The 25530-nt window shown below is 34.0% G+C and overlaps 1 protein-coding gene across 2 annotated transcripts in view; it reads right to left on the reverse strand.

The window, feature by feature from the left end:
- slc2a4rg (SLC2A4 regulator) overlaps nt 1–25530 on the reverse strand; it is a 79612-nt gene that overhangs the window by 22319 nt on the left and 31763 nt on the right. For both annotated transcript variants that reach the window (XM_051096311.1, XM_051096310.1), the window contains exon 3: nt 9955–10055. In XM_051096311.1, the coding sequence (XP_050952268.1) occupies nt 9955–10055 (101 nt within the window). The remainder of the gene's footprint in view (nt 1–9954; nt 10056–25530) is intronic.

Here is a 25530-nt window from a genome sequence, read left to right on the forward strand (position 1 = left end):
GTGAAGAATCAGAATCAGATACACTTGAGCAGAATGCAGGAACTTTGGCATTAGACTCTGCGTGATAAATATCGATTTGTTTGTGCATATTTTATATTGCACGGCTCTCTGGAATACTTGATTGTGATTGGTCATTCACGGCATTCTGAGGTGTGTTATTCCCCGATAACAACCGTCGGCATTAGAAACGCAGAATAACACCGCTCATTCAGGTATTTGAGGCTGGGATTTCCTTCCTGTCTCTGATATCTCTCTCATTTCATTCAAACACAACTGCTGCAATCTTGTGCCTGTAATTACTGTGACATGTAAAGAGCTAATAAAATATTTCAACTCAATCAATACTGATGTCTAATTATTTACTTATGTGGCAAGTCGTGGTGAAATAAGCAGGATAATAAACATACAGGAGGTTGTTATCGCAAGATAAACCCCTTCAGGTTGATACATGCCCCTTATCGCTATTTATTCTGTGATAACAAGAGCCTGACTATATATTATTTCCATACTGTTTAGTCCCATTAGTTGGTGTGAACACACCACCACACACAAACATAATGACACGCAACACTGGGTAAAGATAAAAATAACACAGCAGCACTCAAACCTGTACAGGCATTGTTTTATTTCACTAACGCATGATAGAAATTTGTTTCACACCTTGTTTTGTTGCCTGTGGCATTTTTAGTCAAATAAATACTTTATAAATTGCAACACATGACCTAGTGTGCACTCTAATAGATGCAGAAATTAACAGCTCGCATAACTGCTTGATTAAATGTGTTTACATGAGTTTCATTTGTCAGTAGATCTATAAAAAATGCAATAGTTTAAATTTACACAAATGGACTGTTTAAAAAATGGTCTAATTAGCAAAAAGAAAAAACAGCTGCGCTAACTGATTCACTAAAAATCACATTACAACACGGTTTAATTCGTTAGTTTATGTGTGTGTTATAATAAACAATGACTAACAAATTTAAACAGCATTTATTAACACACTATAGTTCATTGCTAATTCATGTTGTTTATAATACATACATTAATTTAAACACCTTACTGTTAAAAATATATTAGTAAATATGCAGTTTTTATTATTACTATTATTAATTAATTATTAAATAAACTTTATTTTTTAGTTTTGGCTTTAGGCTGAATGAAAACATTATTTTCGGCTTCAAAAAAATATATATGCATACACGATTTTTATGTTTTTTGTTTTCTTATGCTCATCAAGGCTGCATTTATTTAATCAAAAATCCAGAAAAAAACTGTAATATTGTGAAATATTACTTCAAAGTAAAATAACTGCTTTCTAGGTGATTACATTTTAAAATGTAATTTATTCCTGTGATGCAAAGCTGAATTTTCAGCATCATTACTCCAGTCTTCAGTTTCACATAATCCTTTAGAAATCATTATAACATGCTGATTTATTATCAGTGTTGAAAACAGTTGTGTTGCTTAATATTTGATTTTTTTTTTCAGGACGTTACATAAATAAAAAAAAAAATTAAAAGGAACACCATTTATTTAAAACAGACTTACGTTTTAGAAATCTTATCTTAAACAATATAAACTTCCATTTTAAAGTTTGTGGATAGTACATTTTTAATTATTTATAGAATTTTTAAAGGAGTTAATACATTTATTTACCAAGGCTGTGTTAAATTGATAAAAAGTCATAGCAAAGACATTGTTAGAAAAGATTTCTGTTTTGAAAAAATGCTGTTCTTTTAAACTTTTTATTAATCAAAGAATCCTGAAAAAGAATCACAGGTTCCAAAAAAAATAAAATTAAAAAAAAATAAGCAGCACAACTGTTTCCAACATCTATAATAAATTTAATAAATCAGCATATCAGAATGATTTCTAAAGGATCATGTGACACTGGAGTAATGATGCTGAAAATTCAGCTTTGCATCACAGGAATAAATTGTATTTTAAAATATATTTAAATAGAAAACCATTATTTTAAACTGTAAAAATATTTCATTATATTAGTTTTTTCTGTATTTTTGAACAAGTACATGCAGCCTTGATGAGCATTAGAGACTTATGTAAAAACATTAATAAAAACTTACTGATCCCAAACGTTTGAACGGCAGTATATATATATTATAGACACACTGTCCAGCTGGCGTTAAGCAATAATAAACCTTGAACAAACTAACTTCTAACTTTCAAACTAAATCTCTAGACTTCAAGACATGTCACACAACCTTGAGCAACAGTACAAACTGTGCTGACCTTGCATGACCCCAAACAGGCAAATCACCCCCATTTCATAACCCTTGACCTCTCAGGATTACGGTCTGATTACGGTCTGGCTTCTTCAAGCATGTGCGCTCTTGCCGTTTAGCAGATGTTTTTCATTCAAAGTGACTTACAGTACACTAATTACAGGAACACACTCCCTGGAGTGGCATGATTTAGAGGTTAAGTGCTCGACTCAAGGGCACAAAAGCAACAGGAAAAAACTGTAATCTAAGTAGCCCTACAGTTTGAGCCCTAATCCTAACACACCAGTTTGACTCTTTTCCCAACATCAGTGTTTTATTGTGCTCAAATGTATTTCAGATAAACCCAGACCGTGGTTGGTCGCTTTACAAATCCATCAGACAGTCTCTTCCTGTCAAAGTGGGCAGTGCTTGGTGAGAACATGCTGTGGTGTACACCAGACCTCATGCTGTTAGTCATTAGGCTAATGAAACTACTGAGCTACAAGCAGCCCTTATTTATTCATTCTTTATCTATTTTCTAGCGGGGAGGAAAGGGACTGTTCTCTGTTATTTGTGCAGCCATGCTGATACTGTACAATAAGTCTTTAATTTCCCAGAAGGGCAATGCGTTTGCATTGAAGATATTAAAAAATGACAACACGCAAATGAAAAACACATAAAATCCAATCCCAAGGCCAATGTCCTAGATTAAATAGTAATGGAGAGTGGGGAAAGCTGTGCCACTTTTTATTTCAGTTGTCCTCTAGGCAAGAGTAATGAGATGTAATATTATTTAAGGACGTCTGCTATCAACCGAAAGCATCTATACCGAAGAGACATTGAAAAATAACGTACAAATGTGAACATGAGAAAAACAATTTACTAATGTCATTTCAAAAATTGATCTTGCCGCACATTCACTTTCCTAGAAGTGTTCCAGCTCACCAAGGCTGCATTTATTTGATCAGAAATACAATAAAAACTGTAATATTGTGAAATATTATTATCATTTAAAACAACTGTTTTTTATTTTAATAGATTTAAAAATATTATTTATTTCTGTGATGCAAAGCTAGACTTTTAGCATCATTACTCCAGTCTTCAGTGTCACATGATCGCTCAGAAATCATTTTAATATGCTGATTTACTACTCAAACATTTCGTATTATTATGAATATTGAAAACAGTTGTGGCGATTAGTACTTCTGCTAAAACTGTGATACATTTTTTTCAGAATTCTTTGATAAATAGAACATTCAGAACGTTATTTTGTAACATTCTAAATGTCTGTCACTTTTGATCAGTTTAATGTATCTTTTCTGAATAAAAGTATTTATTTCATTCAAAAATATCAAACTAAATCTCCAAACCTTTGAACACTCAATTGCACTCAATGACACTCCATTATCCCTTATATAATAATGAATAAATCCTTCATCCATAATTCAATGATGTAAACTTGGCTAACTAAAACAGCACAATATAAATCAAAGAAGGTTGTTTAAGATCACATCACGCAGCTGATCATTTGAGTTACTCAAAAACCGAAGTAACAAACGAGAGGGAAATCCTCCATGGAAAGAGTTCAGAGGATCCATTAAAACAGTCTGCTCCTTCCAAGACACAAATGTAAGGGACTGTGGAGGTACACTAGTTGTTTTGAGAAAAATCGCACTTTTCATTTTGTTCCAGAATCTCGGAAAAGGTCAGAACAAACGCAACACAAGAATGCTTTCACCACAGTTCAGTTCATTAAAAATCCTGCTCTTAAAAAGAACAATATTTGGTTACAGTTCTTAAAGAAGTAGTTCTGTTCAATGAATCACTTGATCTGGTTCACAAAAATGAATCATTGCATGGAAAATAGCATCCACTACATTACTCAAAATATTTTCTTTTATCTCATGCAAGTTTGGAATGACATAAGGGTGAGTCAATGATGAGAAAACCATTTTTATATTTGGGTAAGCTATTCATTTAAACACAAAATCTGTGTTTGATTCAGTCTAATAAAACATCAATGAGAGAGTTCAAGGACTTCTGTTGTTGCACAATGTCTATTGTCTTTTCTTCTGAAACTGTGAACGTTCTTTTGGTTTTGAAAGCCGTGAGCTGAAGGAAGGACCAGTCACTGCACTTACCCATTCAAATGTAAGTCTGGCTTTCCTTACATCATGCCAAAGGTGAAAGCAAATGGAAAACAGAGTTTGTCGTGCACTTCTGAAAAAAGATGACCATGTATATATGTGCTAATACAACAAGCTCATTAACATATGACATCCCATATTTACATATGCACCAATAATGCGACTATTTCCAATAATCAGAGTAAGGACTTAAAGGGATAGTTCACTCAAAAATAAAAATTCTGTCATTAATTACTCACCCTTATGTCATTCCAAACCCGTAAGACCTTCGTTCATCTTCAGAACACAAAATAAGATATTTTTGATGAAATTTGAGAGCTTTCTAACCCTGCATAGACAGCAGTTTAAAATCATCCATGTGACATCAGTGGTTCAACTGTAATTTATGAAGCTATGAGAACACTTTTTGTGCACAAAGAAAACAAAAATAATGACTTTATTTAACAATTTCTTCTCTTCTGTTCTGTGTCAGTCATGCATATGACCACATGCTGTAAAAATACAATTTAGGTATTTTACATGCCTGCGATTAAAATAGGCGTACGCCATATAGTTTAATACGATTATAAATACTATGATTATGAGCTTAAGCGCATTACGTTAATCAAAATATTAAGTTTAACCAAGGTAAAGTTTAATCGCAATATTGCCAAAATCCCATAATAATGGCATTATGAGGGTGTATGTAAACACACTCAGTTTCTTTGTTTTCATCACCCTGTTTTTATGTGCATTTGAAGTATTACATCAGAAACGATTGATGGAAAAGCAAAATTTCGGAGGAAAACAAACTTAATTTATGCTTGCTTGAGGTGCTTTTTGACTTGTGCGAAAAAGGGTTAAGACGTATCCACAAATTTCCTACGGCCCATGAGGCCTTGCGTCAAAAGTGGGAGCGTCTTCCGGTTCGTGGTAAACAGGCGGGACGTGACACGCATTCATTCAACAGTTGACAGTAGCGATGGGCAAATGAAGCACTGACATTTTGCTCTGACTGTTTCGGCAAAAGATTCAAAGCTTCGAGTGTGTCGAAAACAGTGCGATCTGGTGGTTAGTAAAAAATAAAGCAGTCAAAAGCCCGTGGAAGAAATACCGTTGGATGAAACATTCACGCATTCCACAGACTGACTCATGTTACCTACACAGATATAAGTCTAACAGTGTGTGTTTGTTTGTTGAAATTCTGTCTCTGATAAATTAAACTGTGGCATTAAATGCTAGTACGAATATCTGTATGATGTAATAGAAGAATAATGTACACATTAAGTGCACATGGCAAATATTTAATTTTCCTGAAATAATTTGTATTTTTCATATTACTTTTATGACTGTGTATTTTAAAATATAAATGAATAAGTAAGATCTGGGGGTTTGAACCAACACACAAAGTGAATCGCGCAAGGGACTGGAGAGGAAATGAGGCTTTGTTTGTTTCGTGATTTTTCTATGTTAACAACACAAGCCTCGAATCGAGGCTTCATCTTGCACACCCCCTTAAAACAAGCCCGATGCCTCAGTTCAAATGTCACATCACTAGTTAAAAGTCATTCAACTTTTGTTGGATTTAACAATCCAAACTTGCTGACGATGTGGGAGCACAGCTTCGAACAGCACATGTTGTCCCTGTGCACAGTAAGGAGATCTCTCATAACAGTTTGCAACTTTATGAAGTAAACAATGATTCGAAAAACACTTAGCCTCTTGCTAATTAGAACACAAAATACCATTGGTATACTACTACTGCCGCCTCACCGGAAGTTGTACCCACGTTCTTTTTTACAGTAGCGCCCCTCGGAAACTTGTGGATAATGAGAGATGGAAACGCATTTGCCAATTATTCAGCTGCTAATGAACAATTGTGTGAACTATGCTGGTCTGCTGCTGAGATTAGCCAGTTAAAGCAGAGGTCATTTACATCTAGAAGTCTTAAAGGTACGGTAGTAAAAACAGCCTGATTAATTGTACATGATGGAGTGTTAAAAAAATGCCATTTAAAAGTAATTCCAGACCATTTTTGAAGCAAGAACTTTGACTTATATTACAAGTGATAAAATTAAATATTTTTTAAAATACTAATGTGTTTGGGGGAAAAAGTCTCTTATGCTCATCCAGGCTGCATTTATTTGCATCATTTTATTGTGATTTTATTGTGATTATTGGTTATTGATTATAATATTGAGATTATTGTGATATTACAAAATAATACTAATAATATAGTAAAAACAGAATTACAATTTAAAAAGAGAACACGTTTTCTATGTTAATATATTTTAAAATGTAATTTATTCCTGTGATGCAAAGCTGAATTTTCAGCATCATTATTTCAGTCTTTAGTGTCACATGATCATTTTCTTAAATTATTCTAATATGCTGATTTGCTGCTCAAGAAGCATGTATTATTTTTATTAATGTGTATAGCTTTTTATTTTTGTTGAAATACTGATACTTTTTTCAGCATTCAGCAATTATCTGAAATATAACTTTTTTTGTAACATTCATTTTTAAAAATAAAGGTGCTTCACGATGCCATAGAAGAACGTTTTTTGTCTAAATGGTTCCATAAAGAATCTTTAACATCTGAGGAACCTTTCTGTTTTACCAAAGGTTCTTTGTGGTGAAAGAAGGTTCTTCAAATTATAAAAAGGTAAGAAAGAGATGTTTTTTTAAAGAACCTTTGACTGAATGGTTCTGTGTGGAACCAAAAATGATTCTTCTATAGCATCTGTGTGAAGAACCTTTTAAAGCACCTTTATTTTTAACCCTCTATGGTATGCATTATGTTCTAACCACGAAATATTTTTTCACATAAGTTTTTATTACATGAAATAGCTTCAAATATAATTATTTTTAGGAAAACATTGCCATATGGCAACAATGTACCACAATGGAAAATGGCCCGGAATTACTTTTTCTATTAAATTATGATTTACTTTTCAGTTCAAATGCACATTTCTTTTAGAAACTGATGTATCCAGTCTTAATTTCCATCAAATTTGTGTGCCACACACACACACAAACACATAAACACATGCACAAACACACTCATTATTACGGTCAGTGAAGGCTAACTCATCCTCATTGTCATCGCATGGAAGCGGCAACTCGGCACTCCTCCTATTGCCTTTTCCGTAAAATATTGTTGTATTCATTTTTTGCAAAGCCTAAATATTTTCCTTATTTATACATAAATACACATAAATTACAATAAACACTTCAAATAAATAAATAATTACAATCAAATTATTGATGTTACTATCTATAAAAAAATCCCAATGGGGAAATACATTACTTCAATTCCACTGTGGTACAGTGTTGCCATATGGCAACATTGATATTTTCTCATTTTACAGAAAAACTATGTTAGATAATATTGATTTCTGAATAAAAATATGTAATTAACTAACCAAGGATGATGCAAAAAAATCTCCCTTGAGAAGAGACATTCAGAAATTAGGTTTACAGAGCAATTTCTGGAGCACTTCAACAGGTGTCCTCCATGTTGGGGTGACAGTGGAAAAAAAGTGTTTGGAGGAACATTCAAATGTTATGTGGCTTAAAAACAGCATATCATTGACTACCTTAAGGCCGGCCTTTTAATTAAGATATTGCATTATATTGTATTTTAGAAATTAAGTAGAAGTACTTAAGTAGAAATATAAATTGTAAGTAGAAATTAATTGTTGCCATATGGCAACACCGTATCATAGAGGGTTAAGAGTGTAAATCTCTACTGCCACATTTGATCAATTAAATGCATTCTTGCTGAATAAAAGTGCTAGTTTCTTAAAAAAAAAAAACTGTTCCCAAACTTTTGAGCATTAGTGTAAGTAAAAAATTATGATATCAAAATCTCACGATACAATATTGCGATATGAAGTCCATGATACAATATTTATTTTGATATTTAAAAAAAAAGACAAATGAAGAATTAGAAAAAAATAAAAATTTTCAAATGCATTTTGAGAGTTCAAAATAAGAGCTCCAATACATGTTGTAAACTAAGAAAACTTCAGTCAGAAAAAAGTCAGTGAATTGACTTGTACCTGAACTTTAAAGGTGACTCAACCCTCTTCTTATTTGTGGTGTACTGTCTCAGTCTAATTTACATTCACACTGGTGATTTGGAAGCCAAACAAATTAGAACATAATAATAATAACAACAACAACAATGACAGTAATAGCCATATATTGTAAAACAACTGCACTGCAAAATAAAGTTATATTATATATACATATTTAGATATATTAGATATATTATTATTATATATATTATTTTGGGGAAATTACAATACTTCTTTCCTAATTTCTACACTTGAAAGAGATATCGTGAATTTGGACTGCAGAAACGTTACCCATTTTAACCGCTAGCTGTCAGCAATTCATACTGCATTTTATTTTTGCTTTTATTTTGACGGAAACGACAAGAGAGCTTTTATTTTGAAGAAAAAAACTCCAGCTTCAGTGAAAACAGGCTTACAAAAATGCACTAAAAATCTAGTGAAATGCTGTAATCATCTGCCGTGAAAATAAAGCATAACTGGTGGCCGTTGCGTTACCAAATGTGTGCTAAACTCACAGCACATGCAATAAACAAGTTCACGGCATTCATTCACTGTGAACGGAGCCGTTCTGAGGCGCAGAAAACACCGGATCATGCAAAAACAGACTTTATAAAGGGATTAAGCCATATTTTGCACTTTAAGTTTTAGTTAGTTTGACAGATACTGTGTCAGTATAAGCATAATGGCCCAAAACACATCGTTAAAGACCTTTTATGTTAGAATAAGACGTTTAAATATAGTTTAAAAACTACTAGGGCTGTCAAATGATTAATCGCAATTAATCGCGTACAAAATAAAAGTTTGAATTTGCGTAATATATGCTTTTGTACTGTGTGTAATTATTATCTATATATAAATATACACAAATTAATGTATATATTTAAGAGAAATATGTTATTTACGTACAAAAAATTATAATAAATACATATACTTGTGAATATTTCTTAAATATATACATGAATGTGTTTGTATTTATATATAGATAATAATTACACACAGTACAGACACATATATTAGGCAAACTCAAACTTTTATTTTGTATGCGATTAATCGCAATTAATAGTTTGGCAGCCCTAAAAACTACACTTTTTGCCCGGAAGACCTATCGTTTCATATTGCCATGTGACTACGATAATATCGACATAGTCATGAAATGACGATATTGATAATATTGTTACATCCCTATCTATCACACAACCATACACTATCATATCAAAACATTTGTTTGAGCAACCTCACATTGGCTCAACCAATGGAGTAAGTTTGGAGCGGGAATATGCGACTCGAAAACCACCATTACGTTTGCAACTTTGTTTGGCAGCAGAGAAATTACACACTTCATTACAGCCATTTTCTATATAAAACAAATAAAAATGGAGAAAGCCCGAGTTCCTTTTGGGCACTTATGGAGGTTTAGAGCCTGTTTGACAAGCTGTCATTCAACCGGAGCGCTCTGGGATCTGTCAGGTAACAGGGAAGCGGGCATTAGCATGGCAGCACAGGAGAAGTAGAGCGAAGTTAAACCTGAGGCACTGGAGGAAGGGTTGAGCACCAACGGGCTGGTGGACAGCGTGGTCAGGACGGTGGCGGCCAACACCTCTTTATCAGCAAGACCAGAAGGCCTCCTGTTAATAAAGAGAGAGAAAAATGAGGTTTACAATTCACTGACATCTTAAGACCTGGATCAACTAAAACCAATTACATCAAGTAGAGCCAGATGCTTAGCGCACTCTCACAACAACATAAAACAGCACACATTTGTTAGGTGGGCCGCCTGGCCTTCCTCTCTCTCTTTCTCTAGGCCAGAGCGCCCGTTCTCTCTGCATCCCACAGTAAACACTTCTCTCGGCCGTATCGCAGCTCCCTGCTGCACTGAACTCATCACGGGTAATGGAAAATTCCAGCGCAGTAATAAACACTAGTGCTCGGCCTCTGGTGTATGCCCACACAGCACAGCTCGATTATCAACTGTATTTATTCAGCGTGTGTGTGGGAGACAGTTTACTCGTGTTTGTAAATCAACACCGGGATTTAGTGTGCGGCTGAATGAAACACTCTGTTAACCGTTTGGTGTCTTGCTCACAGGTGAAATTCAGCTTTGAACTGTGTATTTATACTGCATGTACATGATTGATGGCTGTTATATTGGATTGCAGTGAAAGAGAGGGAAAAGGGGAGGGATTGTGGGAGATCAGAGAGAGGGGAGAATGAGTGAGTGTTGGCAGACCTTACATTTAAATATTTATGCAAATTAGAAATGTTTAAATAAGATTATGGCACATGGTGGGATTGATGTGAATGCAAAAGCGGCATGTTGATTCAACAAACACATCTACACAATATTAAACAAAAATTATGTTATAAATTCGTCTCTTGTCAAATGTAAATAATTTTGTTTCTAGATCAAAAGGATCATTCTCCAAAAACTTTATATCAATTTATTTATCTGTAAATTTGCATATGGTTTAATGAGGCACATTAAAATGTGGCAGTGCCTCCTCAAAATATTGGCTGAGAAAAAAAATCATAGTACAAACTCAAAACAACGCTAGTTGTGAGCAGTATGAACAATATAATAGCGTTAAAGTATACAACTCACACACTTTGATATAACCACTTTGTTACATCAAAAAAAGACTTAAAATGGCATGAAAACATGATCTGTAGGAGATTTTATTGAGTAATCAGCTTGGTGAAATATCTGTGACCAGTATTTACCAAACTCTGATGGCTGATGATCTGAAAAATTCAAAACTAGTTAAAAGTTAACATGTTATTTTTCATTTAGTACTGACCTAAATAAGATATTTCACATAGCTAGAAGACATTTATATATAGTCCACAAGAGAAAATAATAGTTGACCCTGTTCAAAACTTTACATACGCTTGGTTCTTAATACTGTGTTGTTACCTGAATGTTTTTTTTTGTTTAGTGATAGTTGTTCATGAGTCCCTTGTTTGTTCTGAACAGTTAAACTGCCTTCTGCTCTTCAGAAAAATCCTTCAGGTCCCACAAATTCTTTGGTTTTTCAACATTTTTGTGTATTTGAACCCTTTTCAGCAATGACTGAGGACAACTGAGGGACTCATATGCAACTATTACAGAAGATTCAAACACTCACTGATGCTCCAGAAGGAAACACAATGCATTAAGAGCCGGGGGGTGAAAACTTTTTGAATTTGAAGATCAGGGTAAATTTAGCTTTTGTCTTCTGGGAAACATGTAAGTATCTTCTGTAGCTTCTGAAGGGAGTTACTAAATGAAAAAAAAGTATGATATTTAGGCAAAATAAGAAAAATGTAACCATCTTCATTCTGTTCAAAAGTTTTCATCCCTCAACCTCTAATGCATCATTTTTCATTCTGGAGCATCAGTGAGTGTTTGAACCTTCTGTAATAGTTACATATGAGTCTCTCAGTTGGCCTCAGTGTGAAAATATGGATCTCATAATCACACAGTCATTTTTGGAAAGGGTTCAAATACACAAAATTGCTGAAAAACCAAAGAATTTGTGAGACCTGAAGGATTTTTCTGATGAATAGCAGCAGTTTAACTGTTCAGGACAAACAAGGGACTCATGAACAACTATCACTAAACAAAAAAACACAGCTGTGGATCATTCAGATAACAACACAGTATTAAAAATCAAGTGTATGTGTAACTTTTGAACAGGGTCATTTACAAAAAAAATCAACTATTATTTTCTCTTGTGGACTATATGTAAACGTCTTTTATGTGAAATATCTTATTCAGGTCAGTACTAAATAAAAAAGAACGCATTTTGTATGATCCCTTTTATTTTGGTAAAATAATTAACATTTTGCGGATTCTGCAAGGTGTATGTAAACTTTCGACCACAACTGTAAGTTCACAAATAAAATACGTTGTTTAAATTGTTACACTAACTTTTTGCACTGGTTGCACAGGTGCACCCAACTTTTTTTCTTAGGTGCACCACAACAAAAGTTAGGTGCACCCAAATTTTCGACCGTATCGCATTTAATCGCGATTGACATTATTCTAATTCTTATGTTTGCATGATGAATGGATGTTTTTTTTAACAGCAGATTCAGCTGGGTTTCACCCAGTTTAAGAAATTTCTGATCGTAAAGTCTTATTTTTATATTTTTAATGTATTGTTTTCGTTATAATGTACTGATTCAAATTAGTAATCAATAATAATTCTTATTTTAATACTCGGCATGCCTCCCCCACATTTTAGAAAATGTAGTTAATATTTGCGTCATTAATGATTTATCTCAACCACCCGCGACCCACCCGCAAATAATCAGAATGCATTTTTTTATTACCCGACCCACCCGACCCGCAAATTATCCGCAGCACCCACGGATATAACCGCCATCCGCCCATCACTAATTGCCGGCCATGTTCTTCCCACACTCCCTTCACTATCTCTGACTGGTTTAGACCACGATATGGGGCTAATGTGTGTCTGTTCAACCACAGTTGCGGAGACTTTTATTTTTTAATTTTTGCCCTCGAACGGCTGGTTGCACCGGTGTGACCTCAAATTTTTTTTAGTCGCACCATTGAGAAATTAGGTTGCACGTGCGACCAAATTGGTCGCACTCTAGAGCCCTGCTTGAGTTATTATTTTTGAATAAATGTAAAATGTTTAAAAACACTAATTTGATGAGGTTCATACTTGGCTTTAATAAATAAAATTTATTAAGACAGATTTTCCCCCCACTTTTTCTGACATTTTCTGATAACCAAGATGAGATATTATTAATAAAAATTACAACAGAACATAACAAAACCATTAACATTAAATTAAACGGAAAACTTTAAATAATTAACAAAAACTATAACAGTAAATAAAACTAAAATAACACTGGTATGGAAGCAATATGAAACATGATGGCCATATGCGAATGAAGATTATCAGTGAATAATGATTTAAATTTCGGTCTGTTTGTCACACAGTATCCCAAAAGTCATATGGACAACCTTTATTTATTTTCAAAATTTCAAAAGCCCTCTTGCCCATTCATTTCCATTGTATGGAAAAGCGCAGCCTGAACATTCTGCCAAACATCTTCTTTTTACCAGATTAGCAGAACAGCCTAGTTGTTGTTTTCGTTCAAAAACAAAGTCATACAGGTTTGGAATGAGATGAGAGTTTCACAATTTTTTAGTGGTGAACTACTCCTTAAAGTCAACTACCTATTTCAACATCCGTAATTATGTAATTTTTGAGCCATGCTAGAGAATCATGGGTTATAAGAAGCGTTCGGGTAATGAGATTCTTCCCCTCAACTGATCCTCTCCGCCCTGAACACAGCAGCACTGATCTAAGCACAGAAACCGACACAATGCTAAGCTGTGTCTCTGTGTTATATAATCAAAAAAATCCCACTCGCACTCCCTCATATTCCCTCATAATTTCATGAAATATGCTCCCTCTGCCTGACACACACACTCACACACACAGATGCCGGGTTTCTGCCCCCCCGCCTGCCTGCTTTGGCAACCCAACCAGAGCAAACTGGTTTGGAGTCGCTCTGAAAGCCAAGCCCAGAGACTTGGCAGGGCTGTCAAACTTTTTTCCTTTATCTGGGTCAACTTCCAAAAATCTTTCTATCGCTGAAAGAAAAAAGAAAAGAAAAGAAAAGCAAGCAGTGGATTAGAAGCAGACAGACTAAGGAACATAAATAAAATATGAAGTTCTGCCTCGTTTTTAGAGAGAACAGAGAGGAATGACAGAGACAGACTTTTGCAAAGAGAAAACGACACAGTTTTCGGGGGGAAAAAAGAAGAGAGGAGAGGAGAAGAGAGGAGAGGAGAAACTGTCTGCCTCTAGAGGCAAAGAAAATGACACAGATGACAGTACTATGTCTGTGTGTGTGTGTGTGTGTGTGTGGGTGTTGCTTTCAAATATGACTTGCTACATATATATTCTTATGCAATACTAAAAATACCAACATAATCCACCTCCAGGGAGTGTTTTGATCAAGACTGTCGGAAACAGAGAAATGCAAACATACACCTACATATTCACATTGACTGCATGTTCACACACACACACACACACACACACACACACACACACACACATATTTACCTAGATATACATTACCAGTCAAAAGTTTTTGAACAGTAAGAATTTTAAATGTTTTTTTAAAGAATTCTCTTCTCACCAACCCTGCATTTATTTGATCCAAAATACAGCAAAAGCGGAATATTGTGAAATATTTTTAATATTTAAAACAGCTGATTTTTATTTGAAAATATTTTAAAATGTAATTTATTTCTGTGATCACAACAACATTTTCAGCATTTATTACTCCAGTCTTTAGTGTCATATGATCCTTCAGAAATCATTTTTTTCATAATTCTTTGATGAATAGAAAGATCCAAAGATCAGCATTTATCTGAAATAAAAACCATTCAATAGTGAAATTAATACTTTAATTAAAAAATTAATACTTTTATTTAGCAGGGATGCTTTAAATTGACTAAAAGTGATGAAAAAGACATTTATAATGTCACAAAAGATTTCTGTTTCAGATAAATGACGTTCTCCTGAACTTTGTATTCATCACAGAAACCTGAAAAAATTCTACTCAGCGGTTTTCAACATAATAATAATGATAATAAATGTTTTTTGAGCAGCAAATCCAGCCATCATGTGACTGGGGTAATGATGCTAAAAATCCAGCTTTGAAATCAAAGAAATAAATTACATTATATTCAAAATATATACAAATAGAAAACAGTTATTTTAAAGAGTAAAAATATTTCACGATTTTACTGTTTTTGCTGTACTTTGGATCAAAAAACATTAAAACATTAAAAAAACATTAAAAATCTTACTTTCCAACTGGTAGTGTAAGTGAATCATAAAAATGTAAAATTAAAATAAATCATTATATTCATTACATTCATATATCTATCTTTGCTTTTGATACATTCCTTTTTGTTGTTGTGGTTACTGTTGTTATGGTTGTTGTCTACTGTCATTTCTCAATTTGTCACATTTTCAATGAAAAAATAAAATAATAAAATAAAATAAATCATTATAAAATAACATCCATCAATATATATATAAAAAAAAATAAATAAATAAAACCCTCACAAAAAAACCTGTGAATGTCCAAATGTTATACGCACTGTAAATATTAATATATTTATTTTAAAATTTCATGGGGCTTCAAGTAAATATATTAGGTAAAAGAGGTTTGGCTAACAAAAAAATATGGGAATGCCTCTATTACATGTAAATAAGAAATAGCATGAATTTGTGCATTTTAATGTGTTTGAAAGACAAATGCCTTCCAAAAACATAGTAATACATGGTTAAATAACCTACTGAGTGATAATTCAAATATAATAATTAATTACTACTACATATATTGTAAAAACGTTAATTTGGTATAAAGTTGCTTTGCAACGATATGTATCGTGAAAAGCGCTATACAAATAAATTTGAATTGAATTGAATTGAATTGTTCATCAGTGGTTGATGCAATGCTGAAACACTTTTAAACCTGAAAAGATTTTTGTAAATCCAGTGTTGAAATGTTGTGTCGCAAATGGCTAGACTATGTGTAAATGGCTTTCTGACTGTACATAAGCGACAGACTATTTTAGAAAGAAACACTGAAAAGACAAAAAACCGGACTTAGGCAGAATCAATAAATTATTCAGAATTTATTACTATTGTGTGAATATGTAATCATGTAATCCATCATGTAAAAAAGTAACTGTAGTCTGATTAGTTTATAGTACTTAAAAAAGCAATTTAATCTAATTACAAACACTTAATTTTTGTAATCTGATTATGTAATCCAGATTACATGTAATCCATTACCACCCAGCTCTACATAATTTTTTTTTTTTTTTTTTTTTTTCAGATTTAGCTAAGTACTACTGACTATTTTGTCATTTTAGTTCCCAAAGTAAATCCACAAAATGATTTGGGAAAGACTGTGAGGTTATCAGAGATTCTATCAAATTCTAACACCAGCACCGTTTTCTCTGACCGTTTCCCTCCCACTTTGTTTCTCTCACACTCACACACCGCCTGCTTTCCTGCCTTCCCGCTTCTCTGCGCTTTTCCCGAAAAAGCTCTTTATCACATTCAGCTGTATGATTCATTCGTTACCATATTCACACAAACACATTCATAAACGTGCCGAGGGGGGCTTAGCAAATCTGTGAATGTGTGTGTGAGAGATAAAATGAGACTTACTGGAATCTAAATTCCAGCATTAAAGTCAGATTTAACCGTGCGTGTAATGTTACACCACTAACTGTTAGTGGGATGAATTAACCCACATCCTCTAATCACTCTGGTCGACAGCATCTGCAGGCCTGTGTAACACAGTGTGTAGATTTTAAGTGAGCAGAACAACATAATCCAGCAGTCGACACTTGTTGATTGTAATGGGACTGATCTAGTTTTGTGCTCATTTGCAGACGGCGTGTAAATGCACAGTGGACTGCAAATGTAAAAAACGGTTTTGACCAAGTGAATTTAGCAACGGCTTGGCCAGAGGGCTTGTTTGTACTCCCGTCGGAAATAAACGTACACGTCTACGGTCACATTCCTCCAATCCGAGTCCCACAGCTCTAGTGAAATGAAGAAAAGATTATGATTGAAGAGCATCTCTGTTTGGGTTTTTCTCTCGGTTAGCTCTAGGTTATATTAGCTGAGAAACAGCAGTTGTGGTTTGTGCTGCGTTACAGCTATGTGCCATTGTTACGATGCTGCGATGACAGTTTTGTGTTGGCTCGTTGGAAACAGATTTTTTTAGCCAACTCTGGTAAGAGGCGGTCTGGAAACACAACCAAAGTTTTCTGTCTGATCCAAAAGCAAAATTGCCTAGAAAAAAAATTCTAAAACTCAAATTTCTTACACTTACGGCTATATTCACCCACATATGTGAATATCATTTACTCATACCCATGTCGTTCCAAACCTGTAAGACGTGTTTTCGTCTGTGGAACAAAAAAGATTAATTTCTGAAGAATATCGAAACTCTTCTCTTCGTTATAATTTATACGTGAATGGAGAGTGATGCTTTCAAGCTTCAAAAAAGAAGCATACGTATCTTAATAGTGGTTCATACAACTCATGTGCTGTATTTCCAAGCCTTTTGAAGTCATATGATAGCTTTGTGTGTGGAAGAGACTGAAATTTAAGTTGTATAGACCACCTAACACAGCACCAGTTTTCATTCACTTTCATTATGAAGAAAGCGGCCAGGATATTCTTCAAGAATCCATCTCTTGTGCTCTATGGAAGAAAATAAGTGAAGTGAGTGACTAAATGATGACTAACAAAAAATGAATCACGCTAGTTTGCAAATATCAATACAACATTTCAGTCATTCAACCTTGGTCAGGCATTGTTTACAAACTGGAAATCAAACAAACCCAAATTTAAATTTCAAAACAGCCAATGAGAACATTGTTACAATCAAGGGGCCAAGCACAAACAGAGGGAAAATAATTCAATTCAAATTCAAGTTTATTTGTATAGCACGTTTTACGATACAAATCGTTGCAAAGCAGCTTTACAGAAAATTAAAGTTTCTACAATATATTTTGTAGTATCTTACTAAAATTAGGAGCTAAGCATGGCATGGAGCGGCAGACCAACTGCAACAATGAGTAATTAAAGACATTTTAGGATGATTTTAGTCAAAATGGCTGAAAAATCATAAATACAACCTCTAGTAATATGATTTAATGAAATACCAATTTTGTTATCAAATCGATGTGTTGTGTACTGTTTGAGGTGACAATAGCACACAGAAAGTTTGGTGTCAATATATCAAAGCTTTGCAAAGATTTAGCCTCAGACGTAGTCTGGCATCATGCCTTAAATTTGTTGCATTGCTATACAAAAACGGTTTTGTCTATCAACATGAAATCCATAAATTTTCGTCAGAATAGTCTGAAGAAGATCTGATTTAATTAATGAATGGTTAATCGCTCTTGGCCGATAGGCGGCGCTGTTACCAAATTGATGTTGTGTGGTCAGTGTGAGGTGATAATGGCACACACTGGTGTTAATTGGTGTTAATATGTCAAAGTTTTGCAGAGATACAGCCTCAGACGCTGTTTGGCATAATTCCTGTAAATTCGTTGACGTGTTAAACAATAATTTATATATTGACACGAAATCCACAAGTTTTTGTCAGCATGGTCTGCAGATGATCTGAGGCAAATTTGGTGAAAATTGGACCAACGGTCTAGGAGGAGTTTGAAAAAGTATTTTCAACATGAATAAAAATGGCAGACAGGAAGTTTGGTTGACTATGGCCAAATTGGTATTGATGTTCTCAGCATGACCCAAGGAACATACTAAGATCACTTTCATTACAATATGCCAATTTTAATCTAATTTTATTAGCTTTTTAAAAATTTCTTTTTAACTTTTGAGCACAAGGTGGCGTTTCCCCCAAACTTTTTGAGTACTGTGAGAGCATGGTGCCGAACATACATACCAAGTTTTGTAGTGATAAGCTGATGTGTTCGTAAAATATAACATTTTACGACAAAATTGAGAATGGGCGACGCCCAAAATATGGGTATCTAAAAAATCTAAAGAGTTTTTGACTTTTGGCCAAACCATTCAGAAGTTATAAGCAAAAAGAGCCACTTTCCAAATTTCAGGGCCACTAGGTGGTGCTGTTCTGAAACTGTGCAGGTAGCCTCAGGTCATGGTTGTTATAATACACACCAAGTTTTGTGTCAATACGCCAAACTGTTGTGGAGACATAGCCTCGCATCCATTTTTGCGTGCTCTTCGTCAAATTTGTTCACACGTTATTCGACTAAACACCTGTCTTTCCATAACTTTTTGCCATCATGGTCTGATGATGATCTGAGCCAAATCTAGTGAAAATCAGACAAACTGTCTAGGACAGAAAAAGCTTTTCGAACCATTAAAAATAGCTAAACCGTACGATTTTTTGGAGCCAAGGAGCCAAGGATGCAGAGGGAAAAAGGGAATTTTCCTTCTAGACCTTATGGTTCAAAAGTTATTAGCATAAACTTAAGTGAAAATTTGGACAAGCGAGAGACTTCAAACTTGCTATGGTTAATGTTGAGACTGTCCTCTGTCTGTGTGCCAAATTTCATAACTTTCCCGCAAGTGGATCTATGGGCTGTCATAGACTCAAAAGTAGAAGAAACGAAAGAAGACGACAAAGAAGATATTGATATTGATTCTCAAATGATATTGATTCTTAAATCCCAAGAATCAATTAGTCTAGCCTGTTTTCAGTCAAAGAACAGAACACTGTAGTGCACCTTCCATCCAATAAATCGCAAAAAGCTTTGTGCTTTGTTACTTTTGATAGGAAACAAAGTCTCAGATTTCAAATTCTGTCCATTTTGTTACAGTATTCAAACAATAAATGTTTTGGCGCTGTTTAATGTGGAGTGACAGATTGCAGTAGGACCTCAAGAGACTACAACTCCCATGATTCCACACTTTGTTTTCTTGTTTGTTTTGAATAAGCGGCCTCTAGTGGTGAAAACGTACATATTGTGCCTTTAAACAGCCATTCAAAAAATTATAACTGCCAATATAAGAAGTAAATCAATTGTTATTTTCTCTCTTTTTTTTTTTTTTTTTTTTAATTTTTGTACGTATTTGTTTGTTTGCTATATAAAAACCTAATACTACATAAAGTAGTGCTGTCACTCCTGGAAGATAAAAATGCATGTGAGAGTCTGCAGACCAATTCCTAACGGACTCAGACTTATCAATGACTCCATGTGACTTAATCAGGTTTGGATGAAGCTTATTCAGAGCATGTCATGGGAAACTACGTGTGGTCATACAGATCAGTCTGAGCGTAAAGATATACAGACAACAGTTCATTTGTGTATAAGCTGTTTTGTCTGAATATGTCTTTAAATGTGTTTTGTGTGTGTGCAGGATGGAGCAGGCAGTGAGAAGCACAGCTATAACTCCCACGCCTCCAAGCTCCAGTCTCCGCCCTGCTGGCCTGCTCTGTGTGTATATGTGTGTGTTTTCTCCTCCCCTCTAAGCAGGGCCTGGCTGCACATGTTCACTGATAGAAGCTCAAGTAAACAGAACCGGCCCTGCCTGATAGCACTCCAGAGAGCAGCTCCATTACTGACGAACAGCCGCTATTGGCTGGAGCGAAGCCAGCAACTCACTGTGAGCGAGAGAGAGACGCACACAAGATCTCTGTTCCATCATGTTATACGATAATCATTTCAGTTACAATAATAAATCTGACTAAATTCTAATTTGCATGAACAACATGTTTTGCATTTTTAAAGTAAACACACTACTAGTCAAAAGTTTTTGAATATATCGTTTTTAATGTTTTTTTCAGCTCACCAAGCCTGCATTTATTTGATACAAAGTACAGCAAAAACAGTAAAAATTCTGAAATGTTTTTACTATTTAAAAAACTGTTTTCTGTTTAAATATATTTTAAAATGTAATTTATTCCTGTGATTTCAAAGCTGAATTTTTAGCATCATTACTCCAGTCACATAAGCCTTCAGAAATCATTCAATCAATTCCATTTATTATAATTATTATTATTATTATGTTTAAAACAGATGAGTAATTTGTTTCAGGTTCTTTGATGAATAGAAAGTTCAGAAGAACAGCATTTATCTGACTTATAAATTTTAACATCACTTTTGATCAATTTAAAGAATCCTTGCTAAATAAAAGTATTATTTCTATAATTTCTTTCCCAAAAAATGAATAAATAAATAAAATAAAAATACTGACTCCAGGCTTTTGATTGGTATGGTGTCTAATGTTACAAAAGCTTTTTATTTCAGATAAACGCTGATCTTTGGATCTTTCTATTCATTAAAGAATCCTGAAAAAAAATTACTCAACTGTTTTAAATATTGCTAATATTAATAAAAATGTTTCTTGAACAGCAAATCAGCATATTGTAATGATTTCTGAAGGATCATGTGACACTGAAGACTGGAGTAATGATGCTGAAAATTCAGCTTTGATTACAGGAATAAATGACATTTTAAAATATATTCAAATAGAAAACAGCTATTTTAAACAGTAAAAATATTTCAAAATTGTACTGTTTTTGCTGTACTTTGAATCAAATAAATGCAGGCTTGGTGAGCAGAAGAGACTTCCTTAAAAAACTTACTGTTCAAAAACTTTTGGTGGTTGTTTTTTAAATATCAAAAAGTTAACTATTCGATTAATTCAGTAATGCAGTAATATATTTGTGTGATGCAAAGCTGAATTCTGAAGGGACCTTCAAAAAAACACCCCAAACCTGCTCAGCTGTGTAGTATGAGAGAAGAGCAAAACAAAAGGAAAGAAATGTGAGAAGTATGAAGTGAATGAGTCTTCTGTGTTTGTGGTTAGATAGTAAACAGATAATATTTATCTGTGAGGACTGTCATACTCTCTCTGAGGGTCTGTTTACAGGACTGTGTGGATGTGGGTCACCTCACTATTTATAACCAACCTGTATGTGTGTGCGAGTGTGTGTGTTGGTGTGTGTGTAAATAAGGTAAGCGCTGTCACCCTGCATGACAGACACACATATATATACACACACACACACACACACGTATACAGCTGATCCCTGTCCTCAAATTGCTTGAGAGAGTTTTGACTGTCACTGTTTATCAATTTAATGCAACCTTTTTGGATAAAAGTATTAATTTCCTTTAAAAACTGTTCAAAATGCTTTTTTTAAAACTCAAGTTGTAATTATTTATTTAAACTTTCTTCTAATTGTAATGCTTTTAATATTTACTTGCGTTTTTATTTTTATTAAACAAAAAAAATGCAAAACAAAGCATTTTCACTAGTGGTCAGAGGTTTGGAGCCTTACTGCAGTTCATGCTTTCATTGCGCTGCCTCATGCATTGGTCTGGTTTTGTCTCTGTGTGTTTTTCAGGAAGCAGATATGTCACGCCGCTTGGCAGAGATCCAGACAGAGAAAAGCTATCTGGCCTGCAGAAAAGCGCACAATAAGCACTGAACATTGTGAGCGGTATGCTAAAGTTAGCACTGCAAACACACACACACACACACATCATTCTTCCTGTGGTGTGTCAAAGACACTCAACCCCTTGTGTGACATAGAAATGCAGTTTCTTCACAGTGTTGTCCTAACTGCTGATTTAGGACTCTTATATGACACGGTTTACTTAATAAAACAATTTTGACTTGTCCATCAGTTTGTAAATACAAGCTAAATTCCTATTAGCATGATCTGAAGTCATTTGTAAGATAATAATAAGAAACTTTTCTTGAGGAGAAAATCTGCATGTTAGAATGACACTGAAGACTGGAGTAATGATGCTGAAAATACAGATTTGCATCACAGAAATAAATAATATTTTAAAATATATTAGCATAGAAAACTTTTTAAATTGTAATAATATTTCACTTTAAACAGCTATTTAAAGTCATTTGATGCAGAAATATAATATAGTTAAAGTTATATATCTGTAATCTAAAAATCTATATTGCTAATAAAATATAATAAAATAAAAGTCTGCGTCAATAGCAGTTATTTATTTAAAATATAAAATATCTCAATATCTATATCTGTAATCTAAAAAAATGTATATTGCTAAAAAATAAAATAAAATAAAATAGTCTGCGTTGATAGCCTCGTGGGCAGCGCACCGACGTGCAGTTATTTAAAATATAAAATATCTAAATATCTATATCTGTAGTCTAAAAATCTATATTGCTAAAATTAAATAAAATTAAATAAAATTAAATATCTATATTGCTAAAAATAAAATTAAATAAAATAAAAAGTAAAATAAAATAAAATAGTTTGCGTCGATAGCTTCATGGGCAGCGCATCAATATAGTGCAGTTATTTAAAATATAAAAGATCTAAAAATCTACATTGCTAAAATAAAATAAAATAAAATAAAAAAATAAAACAAAATATCAATATTTCTAAAATATAAAATAAAATGAAATAAAATAAAAACAGTCTGCGTCGATAGCCTCGTAAGCAGTGTGCCGACATATGGCGCAGTTATTTAAAATATAAAATTACCTAAAAAGCTATATCTGTAATCTAAAAATCTATATTGCTAAAATAAAATAAAATAAAATAACAAAATAAAATTAAATATCTATATTGCTAAAAAAAAACAACAAAACAAAATAAATTAAAATTTTGTCCCGAGTTCGAATCCTGCCTCGTGGACCTTTCTCAGTCCCGTCTTCCTCTCTCTCTCTAACTCACTTCCTGTCAGATGTTCACTGTCCTATCAAGCATAAATTCCAATATCATACAGCCCTAATCTAGCAAATGTTTTGAGCATTTATGTGTGGTTAGGACCACATTTTAACAAACTGAAGAATGCTTTGACACTATTGGATATGGTAATCAACAGCATACCACAGATGCCATCAACCATATTCACTTGTAAATAACCCAAAATATTCCTTTGATACACACTGCTCCGGGCACGTCCACTGTTGGTTATCAGAAATACTTCAAAGCTGCTGTGAGAAGAGCGCATAAGGGTCAAAACTGCAGTACCACGGCCTGACCTCAGATTAAACTAAGTATGAGAAAAAAAACAGCACGCATGACAGAACCAATCATCTGAGCTAGTTATTAAAGTGGTGTGCCAGGGTACATCTGAATGCCCTTTCGACGAAATTGTGTGTTTATTTGTGCAATTTTTCCCAGAGGTTTTATGCATGTCGACCAGCCGTCCTTGTGGTGTCAACCAGACAAGGCCTTTGGATCTAGTGTGTGGGAAGCATGTTTGCTTCTTGCTCTAAAGTCCACTGCGTATGACCTTGGCAGAGTTAGAAAGCGTGGAGCATTCCTCCCTGTAGCTGGCCAGTGTTTTCTTTTATTCATTTCTTGAGCACATGTTAAGATTTGAAACGTTCGTAGCTCCACGTGAGCAGTGAGTGTTTCATACATGATCTCTCTCTCTCTGACATGTGTTTTCATTTGTCTCCCTCCCCCGCGACCCTTCTCTCCCATTCAGCCCCTCATTTTCACTCCATCCCTCGCTTTCGCCGGAGAGCGGAGCGGCGCTACACCTCCCCCATCCCCTCTTGCTCAATGATGATGGACGGATAGTCACGGATGAGATCCAGCAATGTGTTATGATCCATTAAGAGCCACTTAAACACAATAAGTTGTAGCAGAACTTATGGGTAAACCAGAGATGTACTATTCATTCGTCATTGTCATCAACATTGATTTTTTTGGAGTGCAGGTCTCGTTCTGTTTAACTTAGTCATGTTTTCTAAACGCTGTCAATTTAAAGGGATAGTTTTCTGAAAAATGAAAATTCCGTCATTAATTACTCACGTCATTCCAAACCCTTAAGACCTTTGTTAATCATCAAAACACAAATTAAGGTATTATATTAGATAGCAATGCAACTGACACATTCAAGGCCCAGAAAGATAGTAAGAACAGATACAACATATTTTCATAACATCACGCTTAAACCACTGATGTCACATGGACTGTTTTAACGATGTCCTTACTACCTTTTTGGACCTTAAATGTGTCTCTGCAGGGTCAGAAAGCTCTTCAGAAATTTCATCAAAAATATCTTAATTTGTGTTCTGAAGATAAACGAAGGTCTTACACACTGTAAAAAACTATTTGTTGAGTCAACTTAAAATAATTTGCTGCTTGGCTGCCTTAAAAATTTAAGTTCAGTCAACTCAAAAAAAAAGTTATTTCAACTTGAAATGTTAAATTATACTAAGTGACAACTTAGATATTTGAGTTGAATCAACTTAAAATTTTAAGGCAGCTGGGTTACTTACCCAGCTTTTAAGTTTAACAAACACAAATATCTAAGTTGTCACTTAGTGCAACTTAACATTTCAAGTTGACTAAACTTATTTGAGTTGACTGAACTTAAAATTTTAAGGCAGCAGGGTAACAAATTATTTTAAGCTGACTCAACAAAATGTGTTTTTGTTTTTTTACAGTGCAGGTTTGGAAATATTTGAGGGTGGGTAATTATTGACAAAATTTTAACTTTTGGGTGAACTATTGCTTTAAAAATTTGTCAATAACTAATGTAACATATAACATTAATTATTTACAGAGATGCACCAATACCTTTAT

Source organism: Labeo rohita, chromosome 23, assembly GCF_022985175.1.
Source record: "Labeo rohita strain BAU-BD-2019 chromosome 23, IGBB_LRoh.1.0, whole genome shotgun sequence".
Lineage (NCBI taxonomy): Eukaryota > Metazoa > Chordata > Actinopteri > Cypriniformes > Cyprinidae > Labeo > Labeo rohita.